The sequence below is a fragment of the Aureobasidium subglaciale genome (genome assembly GCF_000721755.1).
Source record: "Aureobasidium subglaciale EXF-2481 unplaced genomic scaffold scaffold_2, whole genome shotgun sequence".
Taxonomy (NCBI): domain Eukaryota; kingdom Fungi; phylum Ascomycota; class Dothideomycetes; order Dothideales; family Saccotheciaceae; genus Aureobasidium; species Aureobasidium subglaciale.
Genome location: NW_013566993.1, coordinates 33034 through 55370, shown reverse-complemented (window position 1 = coordinate 55370; position 22337 = coordinate 33034). Strand labels below are relative to the sequence as shown.

The window sequence follows — 22337 nt, the reverse complement described above, 5'->3', positions numbered from 1 at the left end:
AGCTGATTCGTCCATATTTCTGCCAGATTGGTCGAGTCGGAGAAAAGTCGTCAGGGCGCAGGAATTATAGCCGCACCAGACGCCTCTCTCAGGGTCGGGATCGGTGAATCACCATCCGCCCTTTGCTTTTCTGATTTTAATTGTGCGGATCGCCTCTCGCTGTGATTTTCTCTCGATTGACATCATCGCCGTGTAATAGTCATGTGGCCCATAAGCACCACATCGCTCTTCTTACAAGTCTAGTGAGCGATATACCCGGAGCAACGGACGGAACTCGGCAGTCATGGAAGAAAGTACAGGCGCTGACTGGCGGGGGCCCAAGGCGTACCAGCCTTATCACGTCGACCAACAGTCAGCGACTTTACAGCGACAAAGTCTTACCGATCAGCAGCAGATTCTGAATGACAGTCCACGCCCCTTTGCAAGTAGCGCACGCTCAACCAAAGAGAGACCATGCGATGCATGCCGCAGACGCAAAACACGATGTGTCAAGGAGTTGGGCGAGGAAAAGTGCGTCCTGTGCATCTTCCACAGCCAAAATTGCACCTTCCTCCACGAACCCGTTGCCAGGACAAGAAAACGAAAAGTCGAGGAGACTGAGCACCACCTCCAGGGCTTACGAACAAACGTGGGGACTGGCGTGGAGGAGTACGACGAACTCCCTGGAGAAAGCTTGCTAAAGAAGACGCTCGGTCTTCAGAACAAGCATCATGCTCTGCTTGTTGGCCTGACCGAGCCTTTCTCTTTTCCCCGGTTCTCGATTTCTTTGGGTAGCTCCCAGAAGTCAACTCAAGGAGGCGTCGTCACCATTCGCAAGGTGGACGATTTCAATGCTTTCACTATCCACGAGGACCAAGGCACAATCGGCTACGAGACCGAGCAAAGTCGAGTTGACACGATTCAGCAGTTGGTCGAGCCACATGGACAGGCTCTCATCGACCTCTATTTCCGCATTGTTCATCCGTCCTTTCCTATCCTCCACAAAGGTGTCTTTCTTGAAAAGTATGCACGTTCCTACCGCGAGTTCTCGCCTGCTCTCTTAGCAGCGGTCTACCTTCTTACTACAAACTACTGGAGATACTCTCCTACGCTGGCCACCAAGCCTAAACCAGATGCATGCTTATTACACAAGTTGGCTACTGAATCGTACGACCTTACCATATACCGCCCAAAATTATCCTCAGTTCAAGCTGGTCTGCTTCTTGCACAATTTGAATGTTTCGAGTCCGATGTTATGAGCTCTGGGTCAAGGGGCAGACTCTCCGCGCAACTAGTCTCCATGGCTCATGACATGGGGCTCCATCTAGATCCTTCAAGATGGGACTTACCGCCGTGGGAAATCAGCTTGCGCATTCGACTGGCTTGGGCGATATATATGCAAGACAAGTGGGTAGCTTTCATTGAAGGTCGACCATCTCTGTTGACAGATCGCGATTGGATCGTACCGCTTGTGCAGCACAAAGACTTCCCCGAACAATTGGAAGACAACGAAGAGGGCAGCTCAGAGGTTGAGAATGGGCGTATCATTTTCATGCAGATGATTGAACTCACTCGAATCTTGTCAGACAGTTTGGACAACGTTTTCAGCTTGCGAGCACATCAAGCAATACAGTTGTCCCCGGATCCGGTTGGCGCTCTTTTGAGCAGAGCTCAACCGCTTCAGCGGCGGCTCACTGTTTGGTCCGACGCCGCAATGGAAGTGCTGTCCCTAGAAAGAGCTTCGAGCATGAAACTGACGTGCATTGGTGAGTGCGATGATCGTCTGTTCACGCTCCACCGCAATGATCTAATACTTGCTAGGATACCTCAGACTTGCTCACCTCGCCGTCGAGGTTAGTATGCACCGACGTATCATATGTCAGACAATGTCGCCTTCAGCCGACTCCAACATAGCTACAACCTGCCGTATTGCCGCCAAGCACATGTGGTTATCTGCTCTGGTTTTTGTGGACAGTCTGAAAGCGCGCCATCTCAAATCGTTTTGGTACTTCTGTTCGACAGCTTGTCTCACCCTACTCATATCTTTTGGCAATGTCCTCGTCGGTTCTGCTCTAGACTCGCCCGAAGAACAATTTTACCTCAACAAACTGAAAGAGTTTCGCTGGACATTGAAGATCAACGGCGAGATGGGTGCGAAGTTTATGGACGCAGCCATCAGGTCGATGGTTCTCGATCCCCGGGAGATACGCAGACCAAATCCTCCTGTTGGGAACACAGTACCCAGTCCCGGATCTCAATCGGAATCGAGCTTTGGTATTCCATCTCAGAATGCAACTCAGAGTGCGTACGGAAGTATTATCATCCAATCAACTCCAGGCTCAATGGGATCTTCCGGTGTCGCATCCGGCTGGGTTACACCAACGACCTTCGCCAACCCACCGGTCTTTTCTGGGTTCACGCCGAGTATGCCTATGTCAATGCCATACTATACTTGGCAGCCAACCAATTTCGAGACCGATCAGCCTGTCAATAACTACCCGGGACATATGCCTGGTGGTTGATCAAACGGCTGATGGCACTGCTCGATGTACTACTCTGTGTGGTGATCGCAATGGTGGCAAAATGTTACACGATGAAGTGGCTTGGTCATGAAATGAGGCTACGATGATCATTCACGATTACTCATGACAGTTTTTCTCTGAGCTTCTCGGACAGCATGGAGTTGGAGCATATGATACCAATACGCATTATGATGAGGGCAGGTTTTGGTGCGTGACGGATGTACCCGAGGTCGCCGAGGTCTAAATTTGGCCTGACCCTGTTCGCTCCAGCTTGCTTACGAAAGCATCCAGTCGTGTACTAAGAACACTGCGCGGCCCATGATAACGACAACTACGAGATGAGCTACTACAGAACCATCATGACACTTGAGAGTATTTAACGACCAATCTTACCATCATGCAAGCTCGCTACACGGCGGGTGGCTTAGCAGACTGCACGAATCAAACCACCGGCGTAGATTCGGCTGGACAGATCGCCGGCCAGAGCCTCATCAACCCTACTGCTTGTGCGGGAAACATAATAAGGAAACTGTGCAAAAATCCTTTGCTCAGCTCAACGCTGCGGTGTCGGAGACCTTCAAGCATGTTGCGGCTGTGCGGCTAGACCGAGCCATGAAGTAAGCTATCTTACATATGCAACTTCCCAAAGCCGTCACAGATTGGCACACATCTCCGGCTACTAACGTTATTGACTCGCCCTGACTGACAGAGATGCATAGACTCACAATAGCGTCACAGAGATACTTTGTCACTCTTGAACGGTGGTCAGGGGCTTAGGTGCGTTGCTTATGTCCTACCCCCCAGAGGCCAGGACCCCTTGAGCCTGCGGCGTCGGCCTTGTGTCAAGCGCTTGGACGAGGGTTCTCCATACGGGTGCTCACGCGCTGCTGTCTCACGATTTCTACTATACTCGGACGAGACTCTTGGAGATGTTCAACACGTGTGTGCTGCGCTGGTCGTTGGTGTTCAATAGACAGTCTTCCTCGATCCTCACAGATGAATCCGTGATCACGCCTCTTGTCCACGTCTCAGCTCTCGCGGCGAATCTTCAGCGCATGTGCCCGGTATCCTCGTCGGTGCTACACACATGCGCGGTGATGGTCCTCCAAACCCAGCGCCACTCATCTCGAGCACACGGACCGATTGAATGAAGTGCCTGGCTCATGATGCCTGCGCACGAGAAATACACGCAGAGTTGTTGTGGTTCGAGCGACGGGATGTCGGTGGACGTGCACTGAGGTGAGTTCGGTCCTGCTTTTGGGTGACTAGTCTCTCCATTCCTACTGTGGCAAGTTGTCAGCCTCCAAAGTCAGTACGACCGCTATGTCAAGCTTTCGACATATCTGATGAACCTCAAGAGAGGCGCTAAGCTGACCTGCTTCACATTTCGATACTCCTCGCCTCGTGCTCAAGGTGTACACCATCTGCCGACATAAAGCATGGGTGCGATCTACTCGTCCTGTCTTTGCACGAGGGTACAAGAGCGTCGCTGACTTATTCCATGGCACGGCGTTAACGAGTAACCGCCAGCGCGCTCTAGCTAGGCAATACAAGTATCTGACCCTGCAGATATACGAACGCCGAGCATTCGCTACTGGCTGCTGGCGTCGATGTTCGTTCGTCTGATCTCGAGACTGGACTGAGCAGGTCTGTGACCATATATGTGACGATCGTGTGTCCACCCAACTACGACGCGGCGCTCTTGCTCGTACGAAGAGACCAGACGGTCACTCGGACGACCTGATCCATGGGTTTGTTGGCCAAGCCAGCTCGCATCTAGCGCGAAGATGTAGTTGTCGCTCGCGCGTTCAAATATGAACAGCGATTGTTGGCATCGTCTATGCTGTACTTCGCGCGGACACCGACGCAGTATGGTGGCTCCAGAGGTAGGTCAAGAGAACGTGGTAGATACGTCACGGTACGTGACAAAAACAGATAGACGTATCATGACTGAGGGTCGCCGACGTATGGACAATGGTGACATGGAGCAAGAACAAGTTGCGAAGATTCTGTCCTTTGCTCGGCAGGCGCGTTCATGCACAGATTATGCGGCTCAAAAAGGAGAAAAGCGATCGCGCTCACAGTGTCAGCACTGACAGCCAACCTTAGACCATATACTTTAGCGACCAGCCGCTCCCGGATGCCTCGGGTGCAGTATGTATCATCCATGGCGTTAATCCTTCTCATGGCGACGTGCATGTTGTTGCTTCGATGTTCCTCGCGACTAGATGATAGTCTCGAACGGCTTCGAACGTCCTAAGGTTTACGCTTGCACCTGGTGACATGTTTGATATGTCCAAGTTTGGTAAACACTTGACTTGATCATAAAATTGCATTGGCAGATGTGAGTATTGCTGTACTGGACATCGCGCACTCTGTTGCATCTACTTGGAGTAGGTCATTGTTACTTTCTGAAATATACGTCCCTGCGTTGCTTGATGCGCTTGACGATATTTTCGATCTTTGTTCAGGGCTAGAGCTATATCGATACTTGCTTGGGGTAGTCGACAGCTTCGACGGGTGACAAAAGGAAGGCTATCTGACCTGCACAGGGGCACTAATCAGGCCTGCTCCGTCTCCCAAGGCGTCGAGCGTTCAGTAGGCTATTCGATCAGGGCCGGCTTCTGACTGCTTGGCCAGATCAAGAAGGTTGGACAGAAAGTGTATTCTCTGTTCTGGAAAGTTGTGAACTACGAGTCAACCTCGTTGGTTGATAACCAAGTGTCATGACTTGGGAACGAGTCTGGCTGTGCCTGGAGAGCAAAGGCGGAGCTGGCTCCTGCTGTGTTCAGTAATCCAAAATTGCATCTTGAGAACACCATCTATCTTCTCGGCTGGGAATGTTACACCCGTTGTGTACTTCCAGCCGTTCCATACACACCCCTAATGCTGTCGGCAAGTATTGCCATCAATTACGACAGACCATCCTTATTACACCTTACGACACAACTCTGCCGGGTCACGTAGCGAGGGTTTGCAATCGTGTCCAAAAATGTCGATTTCTCATCAATAATGTGTTGCGATACTTGAGAAGGAGACGAAAAAGATTATTCATCTGTAAAGTCGCAGGCTGGGAAGGATCACCACGTGCATCGGGCAGAAGCTTTTCTGCTGTCGTCAGAATAGGTAAGGTTTGAGTCTTGCAACCGTGAGCGAAACTTTGTGAAATTGCCTTTCTTCCTGACCGCCATCTCCATATGCCATTTCACGTACAATAGAATAGCATGAGCAACTAAGCAAACACATTCACTTTGAATGCAGCGAGAATCGCCAATGGGTAGGCAGGAAGACAGAGGGATCTCGGCGGTTTGATGAGAACAGAAGGCAGGAACGCAATCAGACTCTGCTAGCCAGCCAGACGCACACTCCCTCTTGCATCAGATATACAGCCTACAATGCTCTTTTATTCACCATGGAGATGTCAAATGCCATCCTAACAGAAACAGATGACACTTTGGCCACGGACTTACGTCGATGCATCTCTCAATCTCATGAACCGAGTGAAGCTATATGCTAGAATACTTCTACATTGAAGTTACTGCGGCTGTAGAGGACCAGTCAATCATAACTCTTTCTCAAGCTCGTCGTAAAGTCCGACTCATTCGCCCAAACTCCAGTACCACGTCTACTAACCGAAGCTATCGGGGCATGAACGGGGAGACTCAATAGGCACTTAAGCAGATAAATATGACTGGAGGGTGTTTAGATACAACAACAGAAGAACGGCCTGAGCTTGTGTGGTATCAGAGAGCCATTGTGGAGTTCGATCGACCGACAGCAACAAATGGCAATTGTTCAATTCCTTGACGCAAACTTGGTTGGTCCTGTCAAGCGTTCACAGGTCACAGTCGATAGAAGATGGAAGACGGGTGATGAGAAATGTGATTATTATTCATACAGCTCCAAATGTCAAAGACATAGACCTGCTAGTCTTGTATCGTCAAACGCTCGCTGGGTATTATCAAAACATGATATCATAACTTTTTAGGCCTTGTTGAACAGGACGGCTCTGTATCTGACGTTACCCTCCTCAAGATCGTTCATGGCTTTCTCAATGCCCTCCTCGCTCATCTCGTAGTGCTGAGTGATGGGCTTGATCTGGTGGTGGGCAGCGAATTCCAACATTCTCTTGTGGATGAAACGGGGAGCGACGATGCTGCCCTGGACGGTGAGACCCTGAGCGAGCAGACCCATGTAAGGGATGGCGAAGTCACCCTCGGCAACGGAGAGAGGGAAGATTGTACCACCGGGGGCCATGACGGGGAGGTAGAGGTTCCAGTCGGGCTGGGCGGAGGTAGTAACGAGAAGACGGTTGATGGGCTTGACATCCTTGAGCTCCTTGACACCCTTGGTGGCGTAAAACTCGCTGGCACCGAGTCTCTTGGCCTCGTCCTTCTTGGAGTCGGTACCAGAGAAGACAACAACGTCGCAACCCATCTTGGCGGCGAACTGGATGGCCAAGTGACCAAGACCACCAACACCAACGATACCGATGCGGTCAGTAGGCTGGGTGTTGTACATGTGGAGGGCGTTGAAGACGGTGGCACCACCGCACTGAAGGGGAGCGGCAGCCTCGTCGGGGAGGTTGTCAGGGGTCTTGAAGAGGAAAGCCTCACGCCAGACACCGTGGGTAGCGAAAGAACCCTGGTCGGCATCGGCGTAACCGTACATCTTTCTCTCGGCGCAGTAGGTCTCAGTACCCTTCAGGCACTGCTCGCAGTGGGCGCACGAGTCGTGCTCGTAGCCCCAGCCAACGCGGTCACCCTTCTATGAGATAGTTAGTAATTGTTATACCACCGCGATCGATTTACGAACCTTGAGAAGGGTGCATGCGGGTCCGGTCTCCTCGACAATACCGACACCCTCGTGACCAAGGGCCATATCGGCCTTGCGGTAGTGGATATCTGTGCCACAGAGACCAGAGGCAGTGACTCTGAGGAAGACCTGGTCGCCGGTGAGCTCAGGCTTGGTGTTGGTAGCCTTCTTGATGGCACCGGACTCGGAGCCCTTGTAAACAGTGTAGGAGTAAGTCATGATGTCGGTGTGGATGGGAATGTAGGATTGAAAATGAACGAGTATCAGGAGACGGAGAGTTGGCCTCGTCTTAAGAAGGAGCCCCTCCCCCACCAAACCTCACCTTCTCTCCGCCACTTTCTGCTTACAAAAGACATGGCCCAACGATTCGCTTGTGCTTCTTACCAATCGGCCATGACGTTTCACTCGATCTTGGTGCAAGGTTCAAGTGGTGAACGGTGAGCAGAGGTTTCGTTTGAAATTTGGAAAAGTTGTTAGACGCTACGTCATCCCTTATCTTATCAGAGCACGTGGCGCTGCAGAAGCGAGCCGAGCGAGAGCATGGACATTGGAATAGCTTCTGTCGCGTTCTAAAGCTTCGAAAACTTTACTTCACTCGACTTACTCATGCTCGCCGACCTCGATGACCAGCTCTAAAGGGACATGCTTGCGTGACAGTGTGAATGCTGAAGGCTGCTCGAAACTCAGCACTCTTCTTGCGCGTTTACGAGCCTACAGCCGTGTACTGATCGCGACGTCTGCGAAAACGCTCAGAATGACGTCGCTCTAACGCTGTGATAAGCGTGATTGAACGACCTGGATTTCCAATCAATCACGGTCTCGATCATTGTCTTTACGAACACCGACTCAGGCATTTCGATTCGTGCAACATATAATCACATAGCTATACGAAAGTGCCTCCCCGCGCGGCCGTCAAGTACCGTAGCAGCGAGAGCAGCAGCTGTTTCTACGATGGCTGACTGCAATTTGATGTTCCTCTTTCACTTGAGCTTGCTCGTGAACGTGACGCCTTTGTCCAAAGCCACGAATAATTTTCCAACATACTGCGAGACCGGCATCCCTTTGTCTCACGGTCGAAATGAGAAGCCGGATATGGGTAAGTACGCAGTTTCCATTGTCAGGTTCATTTTCTCATGGCTTCATCTTTCCATACATCTCCACCGCAGCTCCATGAAGACGCTCGGCTCATCGTCTCAATACACTTACGATGGGTAATATATCACGCTTGGCTTGCTTGTTTGCACTTGCTGCAGCGAGCATTGCAGACACATGCAATCCTGTAAACACTAGATGTCATCCAAACATGGGACTGGCAAACAGTAGTTACGAAATCGATTTCACCAAACAGACATCAATTCCCCCTGATTGGACCATCTCCAACTGGGCGACAGTCAACTTTGGTGCCAAGGGAGCCGAGTTCACCGTCTCCAAACGCTTCGAATCTCCACAACTGTGGACTAACTTCTACATTCATTATGGCAAAGTCGAGATTGTGGCTCAAGTTGCCCCAGGCACAGGTATTGTCTCGTCTGCTGTCCTCATGTCCGACGATCTAGATGAGATTGATTGGGAATGGAGTGGAAACAACTTTCGCGATACCGCAGGCAAGGGGCAGAACAATTATTATGGCAAGGGCATCACTGGAGATTATGATCGGGGCAGCTTCTTCAGTGTGGCATCTCCTCAAACGCAATTTCACACATATACTATCGATTGGACAGCTACGCAACTTACTTGGTCTGTCGATGGAGCAGCTGTTCGAACATTGCACGCCGCGAACGCCGATAGTGGCTTTCACCAGTACCCTCAAACTCCGTCAAGGTTCCAGATGGGTATCTGGGCTGGTGGTGATCCAGGGAATGCATGGGGTAAGCAGAACCGTATACTTGCTGTGACCTGGGCTAACACGTCACAGGCACTGTTGACTGGGCTGGAGGTTATACAGACTTCACTAAAGCGCCATTCACATACTACGTCAAGTCTGTCAAGATTACTAACTACAACCCTGCATATGCCTACAACTGGACAGACAACTCTGGAAGCTCGAGAAGCATAAAGGTCATCTCAAAACCAGCAGTCGTTTCGTCCTCCACATCGAGTTCGAGTTCTTCGGCCACTACAACTCGAGCGTCGACTACAATCTCTACTTCGACGCCCGCGAAAGCTTCAACAACGTGTGCTGGTATTCCTCCATCAGCGCCCACCCAAGACGGCATTGTCTCGGGCTGTACTCAATGGTACACAGCCAAGTCGGGAGACACATGTGGTGTAATTGCCGCCAAGTTCAATATCCCCATCGAACAATTCATGACATGGAATCCGGCAGTCGACCCTCCTCTGTGCTACAATATGTGGTTGAATTATAGCTATTGTGTCTCGACCGACTGTGCACTTGTCAGTACAGCATCTTCTGCAACCAGTACGACCAGCACATCACGTTCAACAACCGTAAACTCGGGTTCGAGCTCGAGTACGACTATTGTTGTTTCATCAACACCACTACCAACTACTACGATAAGCCCTACATCAAGTGCTACTACTTCTAAATCTTCCAGTAACTCCATCACCCCGACTGTCTCTAGCACCATATCATCAGTAGTACCTTCCTCTACAACTTCAAGATCGAGCACATCGTCGAATGCTGTCAGCTCGACGAGCTCAAATGCATCTTCGTCATCTCCAATTTCAGCACCAGTGTCTTCAAGTACGCTGTGCCCCAAGTCAGACGGACAGACTATTCTCAGCGGAGACGACAAAGCTTATACTATCAGATGCGCTTCGGACACTAACAAAGGTTCTTACGCAGATGCTAGAGCTCTGAAATCATACCTTGACTGTCTCAATGCCTGTGACGATGCAGCAGATACAGGTTGTACTGCTTTCACCTACGTTGGAAACCAAAATGGACGAGGTTCTGGCATATGTTACCTCAAAGCAACCTCAGGTACTTTCTTGCCAGCTGGAAATAACTACATCTCTGGCGCTCTGGCCGTGAAAGACTCTTCCGGTGGCGGCTCTGTCCAGACAAGGTCGAGCACAACTTCTAAGCCTACAACCTCTTCGACTGCAGCATCGACTGGCTCTACGATTCTACCTCTCGCTAGTCCATCGGCTGAGCTCTGCCCAGAAGCTGATACACAGAGTTTTGTCATGTCACAAAGCGGCTCTCTCTACTTTATGTGTTGTTCCTCAGACACTGACGTCGGGTCCTACTCCAACTCGAAAGCTTCCAGCTCGTACAAGGACTGTATGGATTCTTGTGACAGTGATCTAAAGTGCGTGGCATTCACGTATGCAGGTGGTAAAGGAGGCAATGGTAGTGGTGTATGCTGGTACAAAAACTCAAAGGGTGGCGCAGTCTTAAGCGGGCCAAATTATGTTGCTGGCTTCCTTAATACTCGCGCCCCGTCTTCGGCTTCGTCTTCGAGCAGTCTGACAACAGGAAACTTGGCGGTATCTTCGAGCTCTCCAAAGAAAAGCTCCTCAAGATCCACAACAAGCTCTAGCCCATCAACTGCTTCTACTTCTTAGGCTACTAACTCCGCTGGGTCTAATTATACTATCTATCGATCTTCTGACACAAACTACGGCGCATACAGTAGCGTCCAAGCGCAGAATTCCTTCCTCGACTGTACGACAGCCTGCGATTCAGACTCAAAATGCAAAGCCTGGACGTATGCAGGTGGCAAGAATGGTCAAGGCAGTGGCACATGTTGGTTGAAGTCGCAGCTTGGCCAGCCCGTCCAAACTGGTGACAATCTGATATCAGGTTCACGCGTAACCCAGAGCGTCAAGATACGCCGAGCTGTATCAAGCTGGTGGAACAGCGTGACTTCAGTCACGCCGACGGCCACCAAGACCCAGCGCATCGCTACCGCTAAGCCCAAGTCTCCGGCAAACCCGCCATGGGCTCAATACTATCCACACGGCGGTAGATGGATGTGGAACGGACATAACGATTACGGGTGGCATTGGAACTAGAGCTGCGCCAAAAAATTGTGATCTAAAGAGTTGTTTCTGTACATTTTGGTAATTCTTTATCGGGTTTCTGTTAGTATAAAATATTTTGCTTTTCCAGTTTCCATCCCAATGTTAGAAATCTCGTGAAAGCAGGCTCATTCCATTGTTGACAATTCGATCGCTGACAAGAATTGTGTCGTCATGCAAAGCAAGGTCTCCATTCTTCCACGCAAGAGATAAGGTCTTTGTGACATTGAGCTCGGCTTTGTCTCAGCTTCCATGGACTTATTTTCTTTCATGAGTTTCCTTGTGCTTCACGTGCCGCCTTTGTCTCATTGTACGTTTGCCTCAAGCATATTCACATGGCTACTCACTTGATAATCGTCTATGCACTCCCTTCCATGCCCTCCCCTCTTCTCAGATACTCCTTCTCGCAAAACAACAAAAAACACCATCGCAACTATACCCCTAAACATCAAACCCCCACTGACAACTTCCTCAACCTTTCCAATGGGTAATAAAGTCGCCGTCTCCTTCGGCGTCGTCATGGCCATCTTCATTGTCCTGGCTCTGACCTTCTTCTCCTTCTCCGCCTTCAGGCACTCCCGCCGCAACACTGCCGCTCATCGTCAACACCACGACGCTCGCCTGGATCAGTGGATCTCTCGTGTCAAGAGAAGAACTTGGCTGCCTTCATCCAACAATCACGTTGATCGTGATGTGGAAATGCAGGCTCCTATCGTCCCTCCTGTTCCTCGTCGCCCTGAGAATGTTCATGTGCGTACGGGGCCTGCTAGGGTTTCTAGAATGGATAAGGTTTTTGATCTGGCTTTGAGTAAGAATGCTCAGAGGGTTGAGTTTTGCGACGTGCTTCTCAATTCGCCTCCTAAAACTCAGCATAGTGTTGTTCCTGCTGGATTTGTTTGAATGACCTGAAGACGGTAGGAGCGAGGGCAAGCCTGAAGACTTGCAGTCGCCTTGTAATTTTATGACCTGAAAATATGTTTTAATTGGTAGCTGGTCTACCTCCAACGATAATGACAAGATATTCTCCCAATGGCTTTCTATCCCAATGCTGCTTCTGTGATCGTGACTGTAGTACATGCCGTGACTTAAAGCTTTGTTCGTTACTCGACTTAAACTACTTGACATTACGAATCAACAGGCTTCTCTTCCCGAAGTTATCTTATGTATGTAGAGAATATGTCTCAGTAATACACTCTAAGCCGAAAGAGTCTCAGACTTCTCGACCTTGCCTTCGGATTTTGTCTCTGGAATCTGCTGGTTCTTGGCAAGGGCCTCCGTTCTTGACTGACTGTTTGGGTCCAGATAAGGCACCTCACCAATGCCAACAGCACGGTTACCAAAGCGCTCACCCAGTCCTTCGTAATCGAAAGTGGCACTGTGGAAAGCTGAACGGTTGTCCCAGATAGCTAGACATTGTCAGCGAAGGTGTCGGTCAACAAAGCCGAAGGGCCAGACTTACCAATGTCATTCTCGTTTCTCCACTTGAAACGGACTTGCAAGTCATGATTCTCTGTGATGGTGGCCCTGAACTTCTTCAACAACTCCTCGGACTCATCTGTATTCAACTCGTTGATAAACTTTGGGAAAGGTCCGAGAGCGAAGATGCTCTTCCAGCCAGTGACAGGGTTAGTTCTGACAACAGGGTGAACTGCTGTGAGTTCTTTGCCCACATTCTTAGGACTTCCACGCTCTTTCTCGTAGATCTTGACCTTATCCGGGTTGGCCGCTGCAGCCTTGATGAAGCCGTCACCAACAAAGGTGGCAGTCAAGCCTTCGAAGAACTTTTGGTATGCTGGTGAGAAACGATCGTAGATCTCATAGCCAGATGCCCAGACAGTGTCACCGCCAGACTTTGGAAGCTGAGTCAGACGAAGCGAGGTGTAGTCAGCTGGAACAGGCTCGAATTGGATGTCTGAATGCCATTGGGCGGCATCGTAACGGCGCTTGTTGCGAGTCTCGCCCTCTTTGAAGAGAGCCTTCCTTTGCAAAGAGCTAATCGTGCTAATCTCAGCATCATCGACGCCAAATTCGCTGTTGTTGTTGAGCACGGGATGGATGTGTAGAGTTGAGTCTGATGGCTTGCCGGACAACTGACCAAGTCGGTGGTTCAGTTGTTTTTGCAGAGCGTTTGTGAGATTGTCCTGCTTGCGGAAGAAGACAACGCCACGTTCGGAGACTAGGTTACAAGTCAGATATCGTTGACCGAGTGTGGTTGAAGAACGTACTAGTGATTGCCAGATCACGAATCAATTCATCGGCATTAGGAGCATTCAGTAGGTCATCAACGATGTTTACGTCTGCGAATTCACGCCCAATGACAGGAGTCGTCTCCTCATAGGCGAACTTCTCAAGTGCGCCTGACTGCTTGAGTGGCTTTGGGAATGAGGATAAATCTGCAGAAACCATGTCGAGATATGATATCAGTGTGAGCTGGATATCAGGAACGGCCAGATGCCATCATAAATACTCGTTGTTTTACAGGATACTGAATGGGTGCTATATGCCGTGACTCAAAGGCGACATCGCGCAATGCTGATAACGAGCACGCAACATCTCAACGACATGGCTGCGAGATGGATAGTCGCAAGCTGATAGGAGGAATGCTCCACAAGACCCTTGAATGACTGGCGGATAGAGGCTGAGCTGGGTATCTCGGATGGTTCAATGCGTACGCAAACAATCAAGCACGCTACCTGGCCTTGCCGAACTCCATAATCAATATGGGATCCATCCTCTTAACTACTTGCGAGATATGCGGATCTTCGTCAAGGTCAGAGCTGGACCATCCACTCGAAAGCTTCCCCTCATTGATTATCGATTCGAGGTCGACTATTGGTTGCCAAGACCATGTATTTGAGCACGCCATCTTACAACATAAAGGGTTCCCCAGTAAACCCTAGGGTACAGTACATACCCAGGTGGGGGGGATACCTGTCGATCTGCTGAATACTCTACAGCTCTTTCATCCTTTGAAATCATTCTTGTACAGACCCAAGGGCGGGAGGAATTCCGTGATGCGCATTGGTTTGAGCGTGCACGGAAGTTCGTAGACGTCGCATGCGAGACATCGGAGTGGGGTGATCCGGTCAGAGTATGAGGCGTATCTAGAGTAGTATCTAAGAAGAATGAAGACGGAGGAGAGTGTCTACCACGAGAGAAGAACGCGGAGCCGAAGCCAAGCCGAAGGCCAGGGTGCCTCGCAAATTGCACTTGCCACTCGAATCTTGGTGCCATCTAAACTTCAGGATTCGATCTAATCATTATGTTACACCATGCGCTTTGAACGACAGATGATGCTAAGACCATCCTGTGCAAGCTCTGAAGAAACAACGCGTGTAGGACAATTTGACGCGACGTGATTTTGTGGTTGTTGCCTACCTAGGTGCTTGACGCCTCCCACCCAAGTGCATTTATCTCTTTCGAGGACACTTTCGAATACTACCATCTGATTCGACAACATGGCACCACAATCTTCGGTATGCACATTAACCAAGTTATTGATGTCCACTGACAACGATGGTATAGACCCCGTCTCCGCGTCGATTTCTTTTGACGAAAAGACCTCAGGGCCATACCACGCCAACTCCTTCGAAGTTATCGAATCAAGTGTTACAGGATGCATCTGACTCTAGCACACCTCGGCCAATGTCTGGTCCTTCACCGTCACAATTCGCTAGAGTGCCTCGATTTGCTATGTCTACTGCAAGACGAGCCTCATTTCCTCCACGATCACCATCACCTGCGAAACAGCAGCACTCAGCTCTCGGTGTGGTCCATGGAAACGCGCGCGAATTACCTCGAGAACCTATCACCATAGCTGATGACGATGAAGAGATGCTCGATACAGAACATGCAAATCTCGACTTCGCAGCTTTGACGCAGCCTATCTCTCAGGACTCTATACCAGAACCTGAGCAGGGAGCTTACCTTACATCTTACACGCCATCATCGCCCAAACGACGAAAAGTGGATATCGGCGATCTGGCATCGACCCCACAGCCGACTCCAGGCCGGTTGGTAATATCTTCTTCCGGCACGACCCGGATGATGTTTACACAAGCAGATGGGGAGACTTCAAGCAGCAGCAGGCCTGCTTTCTTGATGGCATCACTTCCACCGCCAGAATCGGTCGCACCTCTACCAGACGCCTTTTCGCCTCGCAGAAGGGGCCAGAAGTATGTTCCTGGCGGTCTCGCGTCAGAGTTGCAGTCTTGGGTCATAGAGGCAGTACAGACTGCATCTCAAGGTAGACCTCGAATCCTTCAACAGGTCGATAACTCGGTACACGTTGTGAGTGTCGATGGAACCAAAGGGAATGGCCCGGTGTTCGCCCATGGCACAGCATCTGGTGGGAGGCCTGCGAAAGTGCTGCTCATCGATGGTCAAGCAAACCAGAAGGCAGGAAGAGTCAAAGCAGGGGACCAAGTAAGCATCCGACAGCCAACATGGGATGTCCAAGTAGATGGAGAAGCATGGACGGTAGGCGTTGACTGGAGAACCATGAAGATCTGAAAAGCTCACTTGGTTAATCTGTTATTCGTTGTATGTCATGAGTAATCAGCAGAGCCATGATGTGGTATCAGCAGTGGTGACGAGTCACGACGGGAAGGGCACGAGAAACGGCAGGAAGCCTTATGCTCAGGCAGATTGGACACTTGACAGCGGGAGAAGTGTTTTCAGGACGCAATGCCATCACACATAAGGTCTAGTAAGACAGCGAACCGTGGAACAGTAAAGCAGCAGTATGATGGATTGGGAGGTGATGAGTGGAAGTCGGAAATTCAACGCGACACGGAGCGATACGACGCGTGTGTTTACCAGCCACCTTAGACTCTGACCCGCCTTGCATTTTTCATGACGGGGCTGCGACCAGTTCAACAGGGCTCGGCTTATTGCTTGTTGAAGCTGCAGCTGTCATCCACTCTCTTTTCTCCTGATCTGACTGTAAAGTCCTGCAGCACTTTCTTGTTCAGGTACACCGCTCGTTTGTTCTGTTCATTGGGAGACGCCAAAACACAACGGTTATTTTGACACAACAATAGCAACGGCTACGTCACAGCGATCAGTCCACGCTGAACGGCTCGAGACCGCACGAACGTTGAACACATCAAAGACGCAGGCAGTCTTGCTGCGTTGCCGCTTCCAAATCACATACCTACAGCTCTGTTCCAGGACGTACCCATCCATCTCTGTCACGCTCCGGTCATCGCAACGGGTACGCAATCAACGACAGCTTCCAAGCAATTGTACCCCGGTTTTCATGCCAAAGTGCCAAACACAGCCCCTCGACCTCACCCGGCCAGGCGCCAACTTTGCATTCGTTCGGTCGCTGCCTGGACTCTGGCTTTGGTCGTTCCGACCTTATTTCTTGCTCCCGCCAGACATTGATTCCGTGTAGCCGAAAGCATGGCGACAGCATTGATGAATGGCATGCACACGGCAGGCATCTACTCGGACATGACAGTCGACGGGCCCGAGATTGGCACCTTGGTGGCTGTTGTCGACCGTGCAAAGAATTTGCCCAATGTTAAGCGCATGGGCAAACAGAATCCATACTGCGCTGCCAGACTGGGCAAGGAAGCGAAGAAGACCGAGACGGACAAGCGGGGAGGCCAGACTCCTCGATGGTGAGCATTGAAGATGGAATACAAGACAACACCAAATACTGACAGTGCACAACAGGGACCAGGAACTCCGCTTCACCGTTCACGACTCGCCCGACTACCACAACCTCAAAGTGTCCATCTTCAATGACGACAAGAAGACGGATCTGATTGGAGAGGCCTACATTGGTCTGCAAGATGTCTGTATACCCGGAGGAGGCAAGAACGACGGCTGGCACGCCCTCAATTTCAAGGGCAAATACGCTGGAGAGATCAACCTGGAGTTGACCTACTACGATACGCGACCGCCGACCGAGAGCAAGAGGAGGGTAAGCGGCATGAGCGCTGCAGACAACGCACAACGCAGAAGTCCCATCAAGCGCCGACCACTGCCCGCTGAGTTGACGGGTCCGCCGGCGCCAGGCTCAATTGTGCCAGACCATGCGCGAGGTCCCCGTCAACTGCCAGGAAGACCGACAGAAGATTGGACTCCTCATGGTCTGAGACCGCGTCCTCAACACCACGCTCAATCCGCCCCTGCCATACCCGACGCCCTCCATTACAACCCCGACGAGCTCGACCTCGACTATCACCCTGGCTACCATCAAGCATCCATGCCTGAACTGCCCCAGATTCCCCCAACCCGCAGACATCGCGGTTCAATGCCTGTACAGCCCCCCATGCCTCAGGACTACTATGCCCACGAACACTACGACCACAGCCGCTCTCAAAGTATCCCAAATCTCGCTCACTCTTACTCGTCTCCAAGCGTAGTACAATCAGACCAAGGCTGGCAAGAGCCTTTGCCGCGCTGTCTACAGCCCACTGTCGAGGACATCGACGAGTTTGACTACGAAAGACAGCTACCCCCGGTACCTCCATCACATACCAGGAGTCCATCTCACGCCAGAAGTCCTTCCCATGCCAGAAGTTCGTCTCACACAAGAAATGGACGTTCGACATCAAGGGGCCCACCACCGAGGAGTATGTCCGTAGATGACTACGCCCCTCCACCAGCTCCCGGCTCATACTACGGCTCCTCGCCCAACTTCAGAGCTTCGTATTCCGGCTTCCCTCCTCCAGCTCCGTCATCGGTAGCAGCTTCATCGCAATATCGCAGTCATTCTCGCGTGGCTAGTCGCCAAAGTGTGCCTGACGCTTATGCCATGACCTCTGCCCGAGCACATCCACTAGCAAATCAAATTCGCCGTTCCATGAGCCCTGCTCCATCGGCTTATATGGATGACTATGGACGACACAGACGGTATAGCAATGAGCCAAGCCCTATAATGCCTCGCCCTGCATCCCGCAATGCCTCTCTACTTCCTCCGCGCAACGTTTCACCCCTGCCACCACGCAACAACATCGACGCCATTCGTCACCCTGTTCGCACATTTGCTACGGGTAGCCCTTCTCCCTCGCCAACTCGAAAGGACGTTCCCTGCTCTTCGACCTCTAATGGCAACTTCTTTTCTCCTGATGATTTTGATTCTCTCAACCCGAATGCTTCTTCGAATTCACCCTTTGCCTCGGGCTCCAACCCGCACTCGCCTTATCATATCCAACACTCACCCGACGTTGAGGAAGAAGGCGCTCGTCCTCTGCCAGATCCCAACGCCAAGATTGTTGGCTTTGATGGTAGAGTGATCGATCCCAGTGATCATCTGCCAGTGCACAGCTGGGCTCCGGAGCCAGAGAAGAAGACTCCGACTAAGGTCTACGGTTCAAATGGACAAATGCACCCAAATGGCCTTGCTGGACCGCGCAATGCAGTAGCAACCAGAACACCCTCACGCATGAGTATGGGCCGAGATGTCGTAGTTAACGTCCGCACACGAGGTGTCCCTCCCAAACGTCCCATGTCTTCTGCCTCGCACCACAGCCCTATGACAGGTTCGCCCGGCCCACTTTCCGAGATTGGCTCGAACCCATACACAGGTGGCTCTACCTACGGCAACGACTTCTCAGACGGAAGATATGGCGGCTACGAAGGCCAACATTCTGAATACTCAACACCTCCACCTCCGAGCCAGTCGCCACACTACGGAGACGTGTTTGGCAAGTACACCGCACCACCTGGCGGGGACCAATATGCATATGAGAATCAGATGGCTCAGCATCAAGGACCTGTGTATCAACAACATGGCTACGGAGCATCTGCTCTGAGTAAAGAGATGGCCAAGATTGACATTGGAGGCTCGAGAAGGCCGCTCAGCAGAGGCACTGTCAGAAGAGGTGCTTGGCCTTGATTTTTGTTTATCTTCCACTTTTCACATTGCGCGACTGTTTTCGTTCGATTCCCCCTTTTATCTGCTTGCAAGCACTGTTGATGGTGTTTTCCTTTTCTTGAAGCGGCACATGGAAGTGTGTCTCCATATTGATCCTTTCACGCATACTGGTATTGGGATCGTTGTTATAGAGGTTGATGGAGTGGAGAGATGTGGTATAGAAGAATACAGAGAGTGGATATACGCAGAACCTTTGTAATAGGAATACTTTTCCACCTCGAGTAACGACTGTTCTGAAATGTGATGCATGATAAGCAGAAGGTATTATTGCTTCAGACAAAATGTGTACCAAGTATCAGTACATGACACAGGTTCCTTGATCAAGTGGAGCAAGCTGACCTCTTATCTTGCAGCGTTGCATGGTGAGATTCAAAAGGCTGTAAACTGGATCGAGAGAGCATTCTTGTTCTTACGCAAAGCGTAGAGTCTGCCATCTCGAGCACGTGAAAGCTATACTGAAGAACAAGTACCGAGGGTCGGTCGAATAATTTGTGTCTCAGGTTTGGGATATAAAAAGACACATGGTTACGAGGCGGCAAGGCTGAGCCAAACAAGCAACAGGGCGGTAGATCGAGTGACGGCAAGGCGGCAGCACAAAAGGCAGCGGCCCAGGGACGGTAAGGCTGGCGCTTACGGAAAACAAGTGGGACGGGGGAAAGGCACGACCAATCAGACGGCAGGCAGCAAGGTGGGCAGGAGCAGGGACGGGGGTCGACCATTTTCCGAAAGAGTTCAGACAGCATAATATAAGTCTTGTTAGACATCTATACGAGAGCCGTTCGAGTTTCGACAAAAGTTTGGATCGAAAATACAACAGTTGGCAGATTGTCGAAGCACACGTGTCTCGCACCTCTCCAGCACACGACAAGGGAAACAGTCGCGAGCCGTGCCTATTGTTCCCCGCGCCGTCTACAATACATCAACAAGACCTAGGAGCGCGCCGCATCTCCCACTCCCTCCTCGACTCCATCCCTACCAATCCCCACCGCCGCAGTCATGACCGAGGTCGGTGGACGCAGAAGCTTCAAGGTGTTTGGGCAAGAGTTCATCGTCGACGGTCGATACAATGTCACAAAGGAGTTGGGCCAGGGCGCGTACGGTATCGTGTGGTATGTCTTCCTCTGACCGTTGTGGCAGAAGCTCAACTGACGGAGCCCGCTCCAGCGCTGCACAAGCAAGCCACGACCCGAAAGAGCAGGTAGCCGTCAAGAAGATCACGAATGTCTTCAGCAAGCAGATCCTGGCCAAGCGCGCTCTGCGTGAGATCAAGCTGCTGCAGCACTTCAGAGGCCACCGCAACGTCCGTCCACCGTCCACCCCCCTTCGAAGCCTGTCCATGACTTCAGCACGAGCTGACCAACCTCCAGATCACATGCCTCTTCGACATGGACATCCCCGGCGGGCCTGGCAGCTACAACGAGGTCTACCTCTACGAAGAGCTGATGGAGTGTGACCTGGCCGCCATCATCCGCAGCGGCCAGCCCTTGACCGACGCCCACTTCCAATCTTTCATCTACCAGATTCTGTGCGGTCTCAAGTACATCCACTCGGCCAACGTCTTGCACCGTGATCTCAAGCCTGGCAACCTGCTCGTCAATGCCGACTGCGAGCTGAAGATTTGCGACTTTGGTTTGGCCCGTGGCTTCAGCAACGAGCCCGACAATGTTGCTGCTGGTTTCCAGACAGAGTACGTCGCCACGAGATGGTACAGAGCGCCTGAGATTATGCTCAGTTTCGCAGAATACACGAAAGCTAGTACGTCATAGCCCTTGCACCACCGCCGTCTTTGTCATGCTGACCTCCCCTTCCAGTTGACGTATGGTCAGTTGGCTGTATCCTTGCCGAACTTCTCGGCGGCAAGCCCTTCCTGAAGGGCAAGGATTACGTCGACCAGCTCAACCAGATCCTCCACGTCCTCGGTACGCCCGACGAAAGCACTCTCCAGCTCATTGGCTCCCCTCGCGCCCGCGAGTATGTCCGCGGGTTGCCTTTTATGCCTCGCATCCCATACCAGCAGTTCTTCCCTCGCGCCAACCCCGACGCTCTCGACCTCCTGGAGAAGATGCTCGCTTTCGTTCCCGCCAACCGCATTACCACCGAAGAAGCTCTCGAGCACCCATACCTCGCCATCTGGCACGACCCCAGCGACGAGCCTGCCTGTCCCACAAAGTTCGATTTCCGTTTCGAGGTTGTTAAGGAGATCCCCGAACTCAGAACTATCATTTTCGACGAGGTTAGACGCTTCAGAGGTGAAGTTCGTGCTCCGCTCCATCAACAGCAACAACAGCAGCAGCAGCACTACGGCGACTACCAACAACAAGCCGGTCAGGTGCCCATGCCCGACCAATGGAGCCCTCGTCAAGCTGAAGACCCGCGTCCTCAGGCTCTTGGTGAAAGCACGGCCGAAGGTCTCGAGAGGGAGTTGGAGTATGGTCTGGACGCTCAGTACGGCCAGCAGCAGATGCGATAAAGCGCATGCAGACATTTCTTCCTCGCAAACTCATGCATTCATCCATCAATCATTCTCCCCCCTTTTGCGCGCTGGCAGCGCAGCCTTCTCTAATCCCACAGCCTCATCGTCACTAAGCACGTCATTGTTTTTTTTTTGCAATCCTGTTTTCCTTCCACAATCTAGCGCAACCTGAGTAATGCAGCTATGGGGATGGAACATCTGCTTTTTTCCTGATTTAGCTGCCTGAAAAAGCATCGAGGCTTAATGAAGACCATTTTACACGTATAGTATCTTTCTTCCTATTTGATCGCCGTCAAACTGAACACGTTTGGGAAAGAGCGGATGTTTGTCCATTGATAGCTGATTACAAAGTCACGACTGCAATGGAAGAATTTCTTAATTCAGTCAATGGTCTTTCACTCTACTCTCGCTTCTACGCTCAATCTGCATGCGTAGAGTGATTACATGCAGAGCACAGGTACATAGGGCAAAGCATGAGACGCAGAAGAGTGATCATTTGGTTCGGCAAGAGCGGAGTGGTGCTTCCGGATACGCGAAGTTGTAGATTAGGGCAGCTTCCTACGGATCAGGCCCGCGAATAATTCTCCAACGAGGTTGGAAAGGTGTCTTTGATGATTAACAGAACGGGCAAATTTGTAGCTTGGGCACATGGTTCGGGTTAGGTTAGCTG

The 22337-nt window shown here is 51.2% G+C and overlaps 10 protein-coding genes across 10 annotated transcripts; 7 read left to right on the top strand and 3 right to left on the bottom strand.

Annotated features, from left to right (window-relative positions):
* Window positions 1–283: 283 nt before the first annotated feature.
* On the top strand, window positions 284–2501 carry AUEXF2481DRAFT_1504 (uncharacterized protein; the record flags this gene model as incomplete). Its single annotated transcript, XM_013491671.1, has 2 exons — window positions 284–1745; window positions 1801–2501. The coding sequence occupies 2 exons, from the start codon at window positions 284–286 to the stop codon at window positions 2499–2501; spliced, it is 2163 nt and encodes a 720-aa protein (XP_013347125.1).
* Window positions 2502–6485: 3984 nt separating this feature from the next.
* On the bottom strand, window positions 6486–7535 carry AUEXF2481DRAFT_62247 (uncharacterized protein; the record flags this gene model as incomplete). The annotated part of the gene is made up of 2 exons (XM_013492124.1): window positions 6486–7268; window positions 7317–7535. The coding sequence occupies 2 exons, from the start codon at window positions 7533–7535 to the stop codon at window positions 6486–6488; spliced, it is 1002 nt and encodes a 333-aa protein (XP_013347578.1).
* A 384-nt stretch (window positions 7536–7919) lies between these two features.
* On the top strand, window positions 7920–8641 carry AUEXF2481DRAFT_35975 (uncharacterized protein). Its single transcript, XM_013491942.1, has one exon. The coding sequence runs from the start codon at window positions 8268–8270 to the stop codon at window positions 8529–8531; it is 264 nt and encodes an 87-aa protein (XP_013347396.1). The 5' UTR covers window positions 7920–8267; the 3' UTR covers window positions 8532–8641.
* On the top strand, window positions 8141–10970 carry AUEXF2481DRAFT_370241 (carbohydrate-binding module family 50 protein). Its single transcript, XM_013492184.1, has 2 exons — window positions 8141–9184; window positions 9232–10970. The coding sequence occupies exons 1-2, from the start codon at window positions 8524–8526 to the stop codon at window positions 10845–10847; spliced, it is 2277 nt and encodes a 758-aa protein (XP_013347638.1). The 5' UTR covers window positions 8141–8523; the 3' UTR covers window positions 10848–10970.
* A 395-nt stretch (window positions 10971–11365) lies between these two features.
* Window positions 11366–12456, top strand: AUEXF2481DRAFT_370273 (uncharacterized protein). The gene is made up of 2 exons (XM_013492183.1): window position 11366; window positions 11486–12456. The coding sequence occupies exon 2, from the start codon at window positions 11664–11666 to the stop codon at window positions 12201–12203; it is 540 nt and encodes a 179-aa protein (XP_013347637.1). The 5' UTR covers window position 11366; window positions 11486–11663; the 3' UTR covers window positions 12204–12456.
* A 41-nt stretch (window positions 12457–12497) lies between these two features.
* On the bottom strand, window positions 12498–13709 carry AUEXF2481DRAFT_45833 (uncharacterized protein; the record flags this gene model as incomplete). The annotated part of the gene is made up of 3 exons (XM_013492075.1): window positions 12498–12709; window positions 12763–13479; window positions 13529–13709. The coding sequence occupies 3 exons, from the start codon at window positions 13707–13709 to the stop codon at window positions 12498–12500; spliced, it is 1110 nt and encodes a 369-aa protein (XP_013347529.1).
* A 1052-nt stretch (window positions 13710–14761) lies between these two features.
* Window positions 14762–15815, top strand: AUEXF2481DRAFT_25920 (uncharacterized protein; the record flags this gene model as incomplete). Its single annotated transcript, XM_013491822.1, has 2 exons — window positions 14762–14779; window positions 14829–15815. 2 exons carry the CDS (start codon window positions 14762–14764, stop codon window positions 15813–15815), a joined length of 1005 nt encoding a protein of 334 aa, XP_013347276.1.
* An 894-nt stretch (window positions 15816–16709) lies between these two features.
* AUEXF2481DRAFT_1498 (uncharacterized protein) lies at window positions 16710–19155 on the top strand (the record flags this gene model as incomplete). The annotated part of the gene is made up of 2 exons (XM_013491670.1): window positions 16710–16930; window positions 16986–19155. 2 exons carry the CDS (start codon window positions 16710–16712, stop codon window positions 19153–19155), a joined length of 2391 nt encoding a protein of 796 aa, XP_013347124.1.
* An 82-nt stretch (window positions 19156–19237) lies between these two features.
* AUEXF2481DRAFT_369968 (uncharacterized protein) lies at window positions 19238–20109 on the bottom strand. The gene is made up of 2 exons (XM_013492182.1): window positions 19534–20109; window positions 19238–19464 (listed from the first exon to the last, which is right to left on the bottom strand). Exons 1-2 carry the CDS (start codon window positions 19956–19958, stop codon window positions 19320–19322), a joined length of 570 nt encoding a protein of 189 aa, XP_013347636.1. The 5' UTR covers window positions 19959–20109; the 3' UTR covers window positions 19238–19319.
* An 81-nt stretch (window positions 20110–20190) lies between these two features.
* AUEXF2481DRAFT_25918 (uncharacterized protein) lies at window positions 20191–21664 on the top strand (the record flags this gene model as incomplete). The annotated part of the gene is made up of 4 exons (XM_013491821.1): window positions 20191–20288; window positions 20332–20494; window positions 20562–20949; window positions 21006–21664. The coding sequence occupies 4 exons, from the start codon at window positions 20191–20193 to the stop codon at window positions 21662–21664; spliced, it is 1308 nt and encodes a 435-aa protein (XP_013347275.1).
* Between the last annotated feature and the right edge of the window lie 673 nt (window positions 21665–22337).